The sequence below is a fragment of the Oreochromis niloticus genome, linkage group LG13 (genome assembly GCF_001858045.2).
Source record: "Oreochromis niloticus isolate F11D_XX linkage group LG13, O_niloticus_UMD_NMBU, whole genome shotgun sequence".
NCBI lineage: Eukaryota > Metazoa > Chordata > Actinopteri > Cichliformes > Cichlidae > Oreochromis > Oreochromis niloticus.
In genome coordinates, this window is record NC_031978.2 from 26121673 (window position 1) to 26135340 (window position 13668).

General features: G+C 41.1%; 1 protein-coding gene across 2 annotated transcripts in view; it reads right to left on the reverse strand.

Moving 5' to 3' along the window:
• The window catches only part of kmo (kynurenine 3-monooxygenase), a 20727-nt gene extending 7285 nt beyond the window's left edge, over positions 1-13442 (reverse strand). The window contains exons 1-9 of one of the 2 annotated variants that reach the window (XM_003441241.5): positions 13406-13442; positions 10898-11025; positions 10570-10639; positions 10333-10430; positions 9695-9784; positions 8871-8919; positions 7340-7427; positions 2099-2264; positions 1928-1999 (exon numbers count right to left, since the gene is read on the reverse strand). In XM_003441241.5, the coding sequence (XP_003441289.1) occupies positions 1928-1999; positions 2099-2264; positions 7340-7427; positions 8871-8919; positions 9695-9784; positions 10333-10430; positions 10570-10639; positions 10898-10960 (696 nt within the window). In that variant the 5' untranslated portion in view covers positions 10961-11025; positions 13406-13442. Of the gene's footprint in view, positions 1-1927; positions 2000-2098; positions 2265-7339; positions 7428-8870; positions 8920-9694; positions 9785-10332; positions 10431-10569; positions 10640-10897; positions 11044-13405 lie in introns of those variants that run through there. The other variant, XM_019366956.2, reaches the window with a different exon arrangement.
• Positions 13443-13668: the final 226 nt, after the last annotated feature.

A 13668-nucleotide genomic window follows, 5' to 3' on the forward strand; every position in this document is an offset into this window, starting at 1 on the left:
TGGATTGCCACTGAATAGTAGTTTCAGGGATATTCTACTTAAAGTGATTGACCAATGAACCTACAAACTCCCCAACAAGGATAAATTCTGCTACCATTTGGTGTCACCAGTTTGGTAGTGACGATTAAGTCATGCAACTGTGATATAGTTTCCTAATTTCATTTAGGCTTCAATAATCACAAAAGTTGAGCTATTTTTGAAGATTTTTCTGAACCAAAAGGTAAAAGTGTTGTTGACCCCTCTGTGACCCTGATAAGGATAAGCGGAAGAGAATGAATGGATGGAGGGAATGCTAACTTCCCTGGCATATACAAAAAAGAAAGAAAATCTTAAGTTAATGCAGGAACTGTATAATGGGGAAAGGTAAGCCATTGTGATTGACATGTGATGTACATGTACATATTAGTGGGTCTCGATAAAGTTCCTGTTCCTTTTTGGAAGCAAGTTCAAGAAAAAGTAAGATCAAGAAAAACTGAAGGCCACTGTGTTTATTCCTCCTTCATCATTATCGTTCTGGTTGAAGTAAACAAAATCACTCACACGCTGCATACCACACAGTACACAAATGACAATATAATCAACACAGTTTGATTATTAAAAGCCTTAAAAACATTCAGCTTAAATTCATCACAAATGTTTAATGAAAAAAAATGAATTAGGCAGATGATGTATTAAAATGTCAGTCAGTTAAACGGGTACCTCATGCACTAAACACTTGCATAAAGTGAATCATATCACCTTCCAGATTGCAAGTGTCAGCAACTTTGTCTAGTTGCTTCAGTGGGTTTCCAGAGATGCATGGCCATTCCGAAGCTCGAGTACCCAAAGCGTTACCAAAAAATTAGCACGCTCTAAAAAATGCTGCATCCCGGTGCATATAAGGCAGCAGGATGCAGCATTTAAAGTTTAAATAGTTTGATTCACACTCACATCTATGGGCAATTTAGAGTTTCCAATTAACCTATCCCCACTAACTAACTGCATGTCTTTGGACAGTGGGAGGAAGCCGGAATACCCGGAGAGAATCCACGCAAACAAGGGGAGAGCATGCAAACTCCACACAGAAAGAGCCCAGCCTGATGGTGGAAATAAACTCAGGACCTAATTGCTGTGAGGCAACAGTGCTAACCACCGTGCCACAGTGCTGTACCCTGCCTCTCGCCCTATGACAGCAGGGATAAGCTCCAGCCCCCCCACCGACCCTGAAAAAGGATAAGCAGAAGAATGGATGGATGGATTTATATGTTTGAGAAATCTTCCCTGCTGATCATAGTTTAGAATTTTCCGTCCTCAGTGTAAACGTAATGCCATACACCACAGGACGGAAGTTCACTGAGGTTGTGCATGTGCCATTATCTGTCCTTCTGAGCAGGTGTCATCTATCAACATCACAAAGTCCTCCCTGTGGACATTTTAGCACTGTTACCATGGTATCCACAGCAGGGAAGACAATTTTTTTTCACAGCCGTGTGAAATGTGTTTCTGGGAAATGGGGAGTGAGTGACAGTGTGAAGGCACTCCAAAGTCAGTTGCCTTAACCTAGTCTCCTTTAGGTGAGGAAAAGAGTTGTGCTGAGTCAGCCACGCAGCCAAATCATTATGGGATTAACCAGATAAAGGAAAGACAGAGAGTGTGTGAGTCAGAGAAAAAGATGCAGAGGCACAGGTGAGGAGTGCAACACTGCTGTGTGAAAAGTAGGGTGAACCTCAGGGTGCCAAGATACTTCTGATGAGTACGCCTCACTTCATGGTTATGAAGTGAGCCTAATTAACTCCATGAGGACATCCCAGAGGTCAGTCAAGGTCTGAAATTTGCTAGTGTTTGTTTCCTTTAGCTTTCCACATAATATGCAGTAGTAACTTTACAAATAAACAAATCTTGAATTGCTTAATTCACTGATATAGTTTAGAAATCAGTTCACACTTACCAAGTTGGGCAGGGCGATCATCATAAATGTGTTTCGTGGCCAGATGTGTAGATAATTAGGCTTCATAGCAAACTGGGGATAATGAAGACAGCCAGCAGAAATTAAATGAGCAGAAAGATAACTACGACTGCAGCTGAATTTTGCTGAGCCAAATACTAGAAGCGTGCTGACCTCTCCATTAATGGGTGGCATAGTGAGCTCCATGTAGCCATGAGGGATGTAGGTCTGGCTATAGTCAAAGCGGCTACGTCGAAGGAACTGCTTGCGGACGGCAGAGAAAGCCCCATCACACCCCACAATCAAGTCTGCCTTGACCTGCTCCTTGGACCCGTCCAACCTGAGAAACACATTAGCAACATGACAAGTTAACTTCATTAAAAACTAAGTAACATGGAGGTTATTTTTAAGAATTAACTGCTTTAATGATTAAGCCACAGAGTTCCTAATTACACAAAAAATACCCATAAGAATTGAATCGTGTAATGAGCAAAGGCTGACTGGCAGCAGTGTCCTATCGCATACAGAGCCGTCACTGCTTGGCTTTATAAAAAGCCTCTCTTTTCTGATACTTGAGAAAATGAGGTAACTGCTCAGCCCCAAGGCTATTAGCTTAAGGTGTGAATGAGACACAAATGAACTACTGACTCAAAGCCTGAGTTGACTTAAAATGTATCTTCTTGAATGTTTCATTAGATACAGCAGATTTATATTAAATTTCCAATGTCAGAATGTTACTATTATTAGAATCAAAAGCCACATGATGATCATTTAGTGGTCATTAAAAACTTTTACTTAGATGAATGATGGTAAAGGATGGTTGCATTTCTGCCGTTACATATAAAAGCTGCTGTACAGAGCAAGAGTCACACAGTGTGGTGTGCTATATGCAGAGATTTTCTCTTTAGTTCCAGACCTTACATACGATCACAGATCCGATGCTGCTCACAGGACAGCATGTGTAGGTGGATGCAGCTGCATCTGTCAAACTCAAAGTTAACTACCTCTGAATATTTTCTTGGCAACCTATCTTCGTATTTAATGATCCTTGCAGAATACAAAATGATGTTTAGTGCTGCCAAATTGCTTGAGCACCATACACCAGTAAATAATGCGGCACAATGTAATTTATTTAAGTGCATTTAATTATTTTTTGACCCATATGTATTCATTTGTTTCAGGTCACTTCTTCTGTGATGCAGTGCATCATTGCTTGTGGTGGAAACATACAGACCTGCCTGCTGCCTAAATCTGAACTTGGTCTTTAAAAAACTAAAGTCTGCCTAAAATGAGTGTATGCAAGCTAAGTTAGCTGTTCTTCAAAGCTGTATTTATGAGTACATGCTAATGTCACCATGGAAACCACAATGATGCCAATGCCCTAACATGGTAGAACTAGTATAAAGAGTAAAAAATGGTCATGGTTGTAGTGGATAAATTAGAAAAACCCTGACCTCTAATTGAGTAAATAATCAAATACTAGACTTTTGCCCAGGAGACTGGAATTTATGGGGTCCTAAAGCTAAGTTAACCTTAATCTAGTTAAAGTTTAGCAGGTTCAACTTAATGATAACACTTTATAATATAGGCTGGTTTGATTTAAATAGATTGCTTTGTCTGTAACTACATAAGTTCTGAAGACAACATTTCAGTTTTTGTCCATCTATTCAGAGAAAAAACAGCTTATTACTTTATTATTAACAACACACATGACTGACAACTATTTCATTTCATGTTACATGTGTTTTCTCAAGAATTAAAGCGCTTGACCAATCAAAGCTGAGGTGGAGAACATAAAACCTCAAAACCAAAAAAATCTTGATAATACAAGATTTCTTTTAACAAAGCAATTATTTCCATTAGCCAACATGCTAAGTCACGGAGAGTGAGGGGTCAGTGCTCCACTTTAGTCCTGACGCAGATGGAGTTAAAATGCAACACTCCTAATAAAAGATAATCAAATCTTTCATTTGGTTGCCATACATACTGTGAATGCAGTTTCCAGTCTACCCAGTAATGAGAGTTTAGGTCACAGGAACATCTGAATACAGATAGTTCCATTAAATGCCATTACAACAATATTAGCTAAGTGGATTTATTATTGTTAATGACCAGCTATAAAGCCGTGCATAATTACCAAGTGCATAGTAAATCTAGCAGCATCTGGTTTTGCAATGATGAGAGTCTGGCTTCAGATTGTTTTTAATTTACATTTGCAGCACTGCATGGATTTAAGGGAGTCTTTTTCTAGGACCGCCCAAGGGTTAAGGGAGTCACACTCTGTGACTAGAAGTCATCTGCATTTACGCATTTCATGCCGATGCCTTTCTGTTGTACATTTCCCACCTAGTATGGGATGATGCAACTACAGACACGACCAGCAGATTATTCGTGTGCTTTAAATTATATACGCTTGAGAGAGCAAATACAACCTGCTGCAGTTCAGCCACAGCAGAACAGGAGAGATGTGCCCTGGATGCATAAGGTGTGTGAGACTGGGTGGCATTTGGAGCCTTCACAAAAGACTTAATTTAAGTGTTTTTTTAAGTGCAGTAACTTCACAGTGACTCATTCTAGTCCAAATTTAATGAAGTACCACTAGGGATACAAATGAATAAACAAGCAGATAGGACAGCATAGACATCAAATGGTTTTTTACACATTATAGATAAGGCTCAATTCAATTTAGGACCCTCTGATCAGACTGAGCGGAGTTTGTGCTCATGTATCCTGTGTTAATATTTTACTGCATGGATATGCTGATCATGTCTAAAAAAGATTTTGTGTAAGAGGCCAATAGGCAGATACATGGAAGTGGACCCAAAAGCAGACTGATTAGCAGTTAACAGTGCTTTATTGAACACGGGGAAACTGCTTCAGGTGAGTTGAGGATAATGTAGCATGAGTCTCTGACGTGGGGACAACTAAAACAGAGGGGGATTCATTCCTGAATGGAAGTTTGGCTAAAAGGTAAGCAGTGAGTTAGGAGTAATGGCTTACTATTCAGGTGAAGCGAAATGAGCTCCGTGGAGGGACGGAGTGTCCCGGCTGAGAAGCGGGATGACAGAGGTGGTTGATCCAATCCTTTATTTCCAGTGATTCACAAGGGCAGGCAGGTGAGGTGGATGCTGCCGTAGCGTGTAGCCTGAGTGATGGTAGATAGGTAGCGATGATTGTGCAGCCACAGTAGTGGCAGAGGACGTGCGAGGCGAGCTGCAGGTGAGTTGAGTATTGTTCCAGGAATGGCAAAAAAACATAGGCGTAGTTGACAGACAGGCAAGGAGTGGAAGGCTGAGCTGGTCTTAAATTAGCCAGTCTGCTGATCGCCACTGATGGACCACAGGTGTAGAAACGAGCCTCCACCCCAATGTGTGGATGCCGGAACCAGCATGGAAAACAAAACAAAACAGCAGAAACTCACTTGGATCATGAAACTGAGGGGGTGGGGGTCAATGGCACAATCACAGGGCCTGTGGGGAGGAGGCGACATAGCTTTATCTTTACAGAAAACTTCCTGTAGGTTATGCTACTCCTTCAGAACAGAGGATAGCACCGAGGGTTGGTTGACAGGTGGCGATGAGTCAGAGGAACCATTTTATTTTATTGCCGGCCCAATCAATGAGGATTGTTCTTTTCCAACCATGAACAGCCGAGGATCAAACGGGTGTCGGGTGAAGCGAATCTGAAAAATGAAATGGATTCCCAATGATTTCTGGAGGAAAATAAACAAATGGGCTTGGTTTGGTGTGAATTTGAGCAAAAACTTGGCTGTTTAGTGCGGTGGCCGGTATGGCAGGATCTAGGGGGATGAGTGGGAGGTCCAACTGTTTGGCTAACTCAAGGTCAATGCGGTTTAGTTCAGCACCAGAATCTATAAGTTCATGGACGGAATTGGAAGACTTGGTTGAAGCGAAGGGTGACTGGTAGTAAGAGACAGGGTTTGGAAGTAATCGACGAGCCATCCACCTGTATCCCTGAAGTTATCGGGGTGGGTAGTCTTTTGGCTGAAGCGGGAATGCAGCAAGAAAATGATCTGGATTCCCATAATAGAAACATTCACGGGCATGAAAGCACCTCTCTTTCCTCCTGAGTGAGCCAAGATCGCCCGATCTGCATAGGTTCGGGTGGAGGATCAATAGGAGAGAGAGGAGCTTATGGTGGATGTTTTTTTCCGGAGATGGCAAGATGGAAGTGGACACAGAGAAGGATTGGAACATTGTTTTATGAGATTAATGGTCTTGTTCAGCCTCTGTCTCCCTCAGATGATTATCAATCGAGAGAGAGAAAGAGAGACTAAATCCTCAAACGAACCAGGCTTGTCCCGTGATGCCAGTTGATGATTCATTTGATCGTATAAGGCGTGCAAAGGGCTCCTGAGCAAAAATCAACAACAAATTCGGCCACACTACGCTTACCTCGACACAGATTTATTAATTTCTTCCCTCAGAGGCTGAATGAGCAAAAGTTTTCTTTTGCTTCTGAAGGCTGGAGGCTGGTGAGCAGCAGGTGTGACCTCAGAACGGAGCTCCTGAACTGCAGAAACAACCCCCCCTCCCCTTGTCATCGGTTTACATCATAGAAACTGGAGCCCCACTCGGTCTGCTGGCTTCATTCTTTTAGGTCATTCCGTACTGTCAGTGGACAGAAGGCCGATGCGTTAGAGTGGACCCAAAACCAGACCCAAGAGACAACTGACGAGCAGTTAGCAGTGCTTAATTGAACATAGGGACACAAAACTGGAAACAAGGAAAATGTAGTGTGAGTCTCTGACGTGGGGACCACTGGCTAAAAGGTGAGCAGTGAGTTAGGAGCAATGGCTTACTTTTCAGGTTAAGGGAAATTAACCCTGTGAAGGGAGGGAGTGTCCCGGCTGCGAAGTGGGATGAGAGAGGTGGTTGATCCAATCCTTATTTCCGGTGATTGACAATGGCAGGCAGGTGAGGTGGATGTGGTTGTAGCGTGTAGCCTGAGTGAATGAGTGATGGCAGATAAGCAGCGATGATTGTGCAGCCACAGTAGTGGCAGAGGACGTGCGAAGCGAGCTGCAGGTGAGCTGAGTATTGTTCCACGAATGGCAAAATTAAACATGGGAGTAGCTGACAGGCAGGCAACACACACCAAAACAGCAGACACTCACTCGGATTATGACACCCAGGGGTGTTTCAGTGTTAATTGAGTTGTAAATTCAGTGTCACATTTACCTCAAGCAGAACCAGTTAGAGAGCAACTAGAAAGTCCCACCACAAGGTTTCAAGTACAGCACGTTTTTCACCAACTCCAGCCTTAGGCGTTTAACATGTACAGGCCCATAGTCAATAAATCCAGAGTTAAAACAAAGAATCCCAAAGTGCAGACCCTCTCCTTAGGTGACCGTCTGCATGTATGGGTGCATGTGTAAGATTAGCGACTGTTTACCTGACAAAGGTCATCAGACCCGTTTCAGCATTCCAGTCCTGCAGTTTGTGGTCGAAGTTCATCTTTGTGTTTGGATATGTCTCTGCCGCTGTGAGGGAAAAATGTTACAAAAAGAGTTTATGGCAAGCATGACACAACAGCATCAGTTTAATACGACCGCTCTATATTTCATTAAAACAATCAGGAAATGTTCAGCTACTGAGGGAATACGGCCTCATGCCAATTGGCACACATCTCATGAACAACACAGCACAGCTGACAGTGGTTTTATGAAAACCTATGTTTAGGCTGTCACACTTTCCAAAATCTCTTTATCTCAGCGTTCCCTCCAGAAGCCTGGATGGACCCTGATAAGAGTGACGGCTTTGTAATCAGCCTCTCTTTCAGCACGAGCAGGCAATCTAATTAAATGTAGAGCCATGCTGTCGCACATTATCTCCAAACGTACACTGAGGCTCTTCATTAAATATTAGGCAAAATCCTTTTTAGCTGAAACACTAACATATGCTCTGACGTCACGTGACGCACTCAGCCGGTTTGAAGACGTGCATAAAGCTACTGCACAGCAGGCGTCTGCAGTGGTCGAGGCTCAGCTCAATAACAATCAAACAAAATTAGGACAACTGCTGAAAGAGAATGTATCCTTTAACATGAACGAATCCACTTGTTTATTTCTGCATCACTTTTCATCATTAAAGCTCATTAGCCAGCACAAAGCACTTAATGACAAGACATATAGTTGGGACTCTTGTTAAATGCTGATTAATTCATGTGCTCTACTTTAAGTTTGATCTGCAATTTGTGTGTCTTTTGGGATTTGCAGGTCAGGTGTGGCAACGGTGTCATTGTAACATTTATGTCTTATTTCAGTGCCTCGTTTTACATCGTGGGTGACATGCAGCCCACTTTGATCTTAAGTGGGGCGGACCAGTGAAACTCACCTTTCTGTCAGTGTAGAAAAGTTTACATTAAATCTCTAAAATATATAAATGAAAGAAAAAAGAGAAATTTCAGCAGTTCTTCTACATGATGAAAAAATGCTGCTGTAATAACTGAAAAATGTGTCAGAATAACTGGGCTTAAATTCACAAAGAATGTCCCTTTTTTCCTCCAGTAATTTATTTTCATTTAATTATTTATCAATTAATCACTTTGATGTTGTGTGAATAGCTATGAGGGAGCACTTGATCATGAGGAACAGCTGTAAAACTTATGAAAATGCTATTAAAAGTCCAAAGTTTGACCCATCCAAGTCATCCAGGCGACTAGATTGGAGTCTTTTGTGGTGTCAGTTCTGGCCCTCAGGCCTTATGTTTGACACCCCTGTATTATTTGAACCCCAACAAGTTAAACTGCCCATACAGGCTGTAGGTCTGAAAGAAGGAAACCCTATGCCAAAAAAACAAAAATCCCATTTTGACTCATTTCCTTGTAACAAAGACTCAGCGTTTGGCTGATAAAACTTCCATTTTGGTGTGACAGTTGCTTGGTAATGTCATCTCACTTCCAGAGACAATATTTATGTTCTTACCTGTTAGCAGCTCTTTGTTCAAATTGGCTCGGTCTACCGACAGGATGTACTAAAAGAAGAACAATCTGTAATGTAGTGCAATTGTACAGGTACAGCTTATCAACTCTGCTCATTTTCATATGGGAACAGGAAGTCTCTAGGGTTTAGAATGCCTGCCTCTGCTTTCACTATCTTCACTGTATAATTTTGTTTTTTTCCCCAACCACGAGGTGAAGAATCCTCGCCAAACTGTCAGCACTCTAATTGAACAACCGCTTCCAGACACCCTAAAAGTCTGCAGTCTGTAAAGGCAAACAAACTCTATACTGTCGTGTGACAAAAACTCAAGGCTCGCTGCACAGCCTGTCACTTGTAGTTGTCATCCTTTGGTGAATTCTTGAGTTACTTCACCAAACAACTACCAGTGTGTGTGTGTGTGTGTGTGTGTGTGTGTGTGTGTGTGTATGTGTGTGTGAGTGTGTGTATGCGTTTTAACACAGGCGAGGTTTAGCAAGCAAAGTAAATTATTCATCTGCAGGCCGTATCTGTACACATGAGGCAATCCTTACAGTATGTTTAGCAAAAACCAGACTCTTCTGTAACATTATTTTTCAGCAAACTAATGATAGAAGATAATGGATGTGCAGTCAGTTAAACAGCCCTCAAAAAGAAGCAGTAATGAGCAACATAACATATAAAAGTAACATATTTTCTGCTCATTAATCAGTCTTTACAGTGTAATCTGGTTCATTTAGACTTTTCTGGTTTTGTGTAAGTGTGAGACATCACAGAATTAGAAAGTTCTGTACTTATCTGACATCAGTCATGCACTTGGTAAGGCTTACCTGGCCTTTCCTGCCATAAGGGATTGGGGACTGTTTCCCATCCAGCGAATGAATCATTCTTGCATGCATCGGGATTCCTTGGGCAACAATCTAAGAGAGAAAAAAATTGCAGAACATCTTAAATGTTAAAACTGGACCATTTGAGATAAATAATTATTTATAACGGCAGAAATTTCTGCACAAAAGTTAAACAAGGGCAATCTATGGACAGCCAGCTTGTGCATGCAGTGACTCAGTGTTTGCCCTTTAGAGCATATGTGAAAACGTGGCGAAGCGGGCCTTATTCTGTCAACCTGAAAAAGTCATGCATGTGTAAAAATAAGGGACTGATGCAGAGTTCGCTCATGACGTGATCAGCGCAGCAAAGTTGGAGCACCAAAAGAAGGGTCAGTGACCTTAGATGCTAGTATAAAGCATCTTGAGTGGACTCAGGCAAAAAAAAAAAAAGGAGGAAAAATAGGAGAGTGGGAGATTCAGAAATCAAAAGGAGGTTTGCCTTCGTGCACTTTGGTCTTTCATTTGGGCCAATAAACAAGTGGGTGGGGTGGGGAGTTGCGGCAGGGGGTCACCAAGCCCCCCTCCTGTAAACTTTGCCTTTCCTCCGCTTCACTAGTTAAACAGTGAATGAATCGGCATACCTTCTCCTCCAGTCCAACATGTTTCAGTGCTTGCCGGCCTCGATGAGACAAGGCCAGGTTGATGCTTCTCCCCTTCACAATCTTAGCACGTCGGATATCTGACCAAAGACCACATGCACAGGTTTTACACATGTGTGTAATGTTCTTCAGTGTGTGGGTATATTGAGAGAGTGGTGTGTGATGATAGCAATTACTGAGAAAAGCAAAGTTTAAAGAAAAAAATGCTTTGACTGCTACCTTCCCGACTTTCAAAGAGTTCCACATCAAAGCCTCGTTTTGCAAAGAAGCAGGCATTCAGTGCCCCAACCTAAAGGATAGATTGTAGAAACTTTGTATAATCCCATTCTGCATGGTCATGTATACATAATTATCTTGTGGTCAAACAAGTAACAATATTAATATGTAAGCTGCATATACCCACTGCTAAACAATCTTCCCCCTTAAATGAAGCCTTTAAAATGCAAATACACTTTCTAAAGTGTGAAAGTCACTCCCACTCATAAAAGGCCACACAGCGTGAAAAAAAGCACATTAACAATACTTCACTTTGAGTTTCTTGTCTTACCAAACCACCTCCCACCACTGCTACAACTTTTTTCCTGCTCTGTCTGCTTGCTGATCTCTCCATTGTGCTCAGGGTGCTCCAGCTCTCTGACCCACACAGTGTCCAGTCCAAAGGCACTGACAGGATAGCTGAGTTAAGATTTAAAAGAGGAGGAGCGTTTTACTTTCATAATCAGTTCCCCTTTTGAAAGCAAATACGTGCAACGGATAACAGGATTGTCCAAACAGTCATCTCTGCTGTCACAAAGCATCAGATGTCCCTCTGTTAAACTTATGCATGAGTTGCATAAGTTATGCATGAGTTGCATAAGTTTAACTTTATGATAACTTGTACCTTATTGCGGGATATTAATCCTGAAAGTGAAAACATTCACCAAGCTAATGTCCTATTACGAGTTCAGCCGTAACAGGAGTGCACAAAAGTTCACAGCAGACATATGTTTTTGGGGAGGACGTTACCGGAATCTTTAACGGAAACGGTGCCTGATGTGACGGATTAGAGCTCCCGATCTAATAAAGAACAGGTAATGGACGTCAGTGATAGCTATATGAGGAAAGAAATCTGCTGCCATCTAGTGGCTATAGGTTCCATAGCGCTTTGACGAAATGACCACGCCAACCAGCAGGGGGCCCCCAAGCGCACGGAAATGTCAAACTAGGCCGGCAATATATTAATGTAAGCATATATAATCCACCAGTCAGTCAATATTTTATGATTCAAGACAAACATGAAAATATAACAAAATAAACAAGAAAAACAAAGGGAATCACATACATTTAAAGTTATTACATACATTTACAATTACACATATGGGGAAAAGCGGGGAGAAGGAAAAAACACACAAGGGAAAAAAAATTATTTACCATCTATTCACCCACAGATTTAAAAAAGAGACTACAATCGGTATTTTCAATGTCAGAGCTGGGGCCGAGTTCATCCACTTTAAGTGTTCTGCAAGCAGATCGCCATAAGTATAGCTCTGAAGCTGAACAGAGAAAAGGGAAAACCGGAGGAGGAAGAAGCAGCAGGATAAAGGTGTGTTTATTACATCTCAGTTATTCATCGTTAATAGTCACTAACAATGACGTTGGTTAAACAGAAGCGTCAGATCAGTCGTGGCCAACTTGGATTGGTAACCTACTGTTAGCTGTATAGTCGGTTAGTTTCTTTTTAATACATTTAATGCTGCCTGTTTTATATATATGTATTTGCCTTGTGATGTAAAAACTAATATTTTAGGCCTATCTTAAATTCTTTGTGACTGCTCTGACCTTCTTTTTAAAATGTGAATTGTCTCCTTGTTTGTTTTCTTGCAAGCAGGTTAGTAAGTTATGATAATGCACAACTGATCAACTATGGACAATACAGAGTTAATATTGGCAGTGTTGAGATGGGTGGTTGCAATGACTTGCATGTGGCAGAACATCATTGGTTAGCACTGCTGCTTCACAGTAAGAAGCACTGTCCAAAGACATGCATGTTCAAAGACATGCATAGGGTCAGGTTCACTGGTGATTCTAAGCTGGCCATATGTGTGGATGGACATCTGTTTGTCTGTATTTACACTGCAGTAGACTGTAAACCTGTCTAGGGTATTCACTGCCTTTCCCCCTGTGACATGGCATCTGTCCCATAAAAACATGGCTAATTTTTAAACTGAGTAAAAAAAAAACCTGCAATAACAAGCTTGAAAAGCAAGTCATACTAAAACAGAATAGCTGGAAGAATACTGCAACTAATTAGGTAACCAGCAATAAGTCAGTAACATGACTGGATATGAAATGAGATTCTTAGAGAGGCAGAGTTTCTCAGTAAAGACAGGCAAAAGTTCAACCACCGTAAAAACCTGTGTTACCATATAACATATTCAGACATGCTCTTCTACATACCTTAATGATGTCTTCCTATCAGAAGGTATAAGCAAAGCATTTTCAACCAAAGAACTGCCACTCAGTGGACGTTTTCTCTTTTTGGACCATTCTCTATAAACTCTACAGATTGTTTTGTGGACAAAATCAGTAATTTTAGAAATACTCAGACAGCGTGCCATATTCAGAGTCACTTAATTTCACCGTTCTTTCACATTCTGATTCTCAGTTTGAAATTTCGAAGGTTGTCTTGATCATGTCTACATGCCTAAATGTACTGAATTGCTTCTATGTTGTTGGCTGATTAGATATGTGTAGCTGAACGGGTGGACCTAAAGAAGTGGCCAGTGACCGTAGAAAGGATCATGCAGAGAAAGACCCAAAGCACAATACAGAACAGCAGTTTTTGGTTATTTAAATTCATTTTTAACGATTGAGTCATATTGTATTTTCTTCTTGTCATCCTTCAGTCTTACATTTCCACTTTAAAATATCACAATGACGCTTGTTCTTAATTGTAAAATTAAAAAACACACAACAACCATAATATTTTGCAAACTTATATTCATACCCAGTTTTCAAATGTATATAGGCTAATATAGTAATTTCTTTTGAGACTTTAATATAAAATATTACCTACCGATTGCTTGTATTATACATTTAGAGGAGGTGGGGGAGCACGGAGAAGCCTTGTGATTTTTAAAAATTATTATTATTATTAATAGTAATAACAATAAAAAAAAATTGGGGGGGGGGGGACCAAATTATATATTTTTCTCTTTTATTTTCAAGCAGCTTTATTCATTTTTCACTCTGACAAAGGGATGGAAACTTGATCTGTCATGCTTAACGTAAAAGGAAATCCACACGCAGGCTGTCTAATCGGTGTCCGAATCAATGACA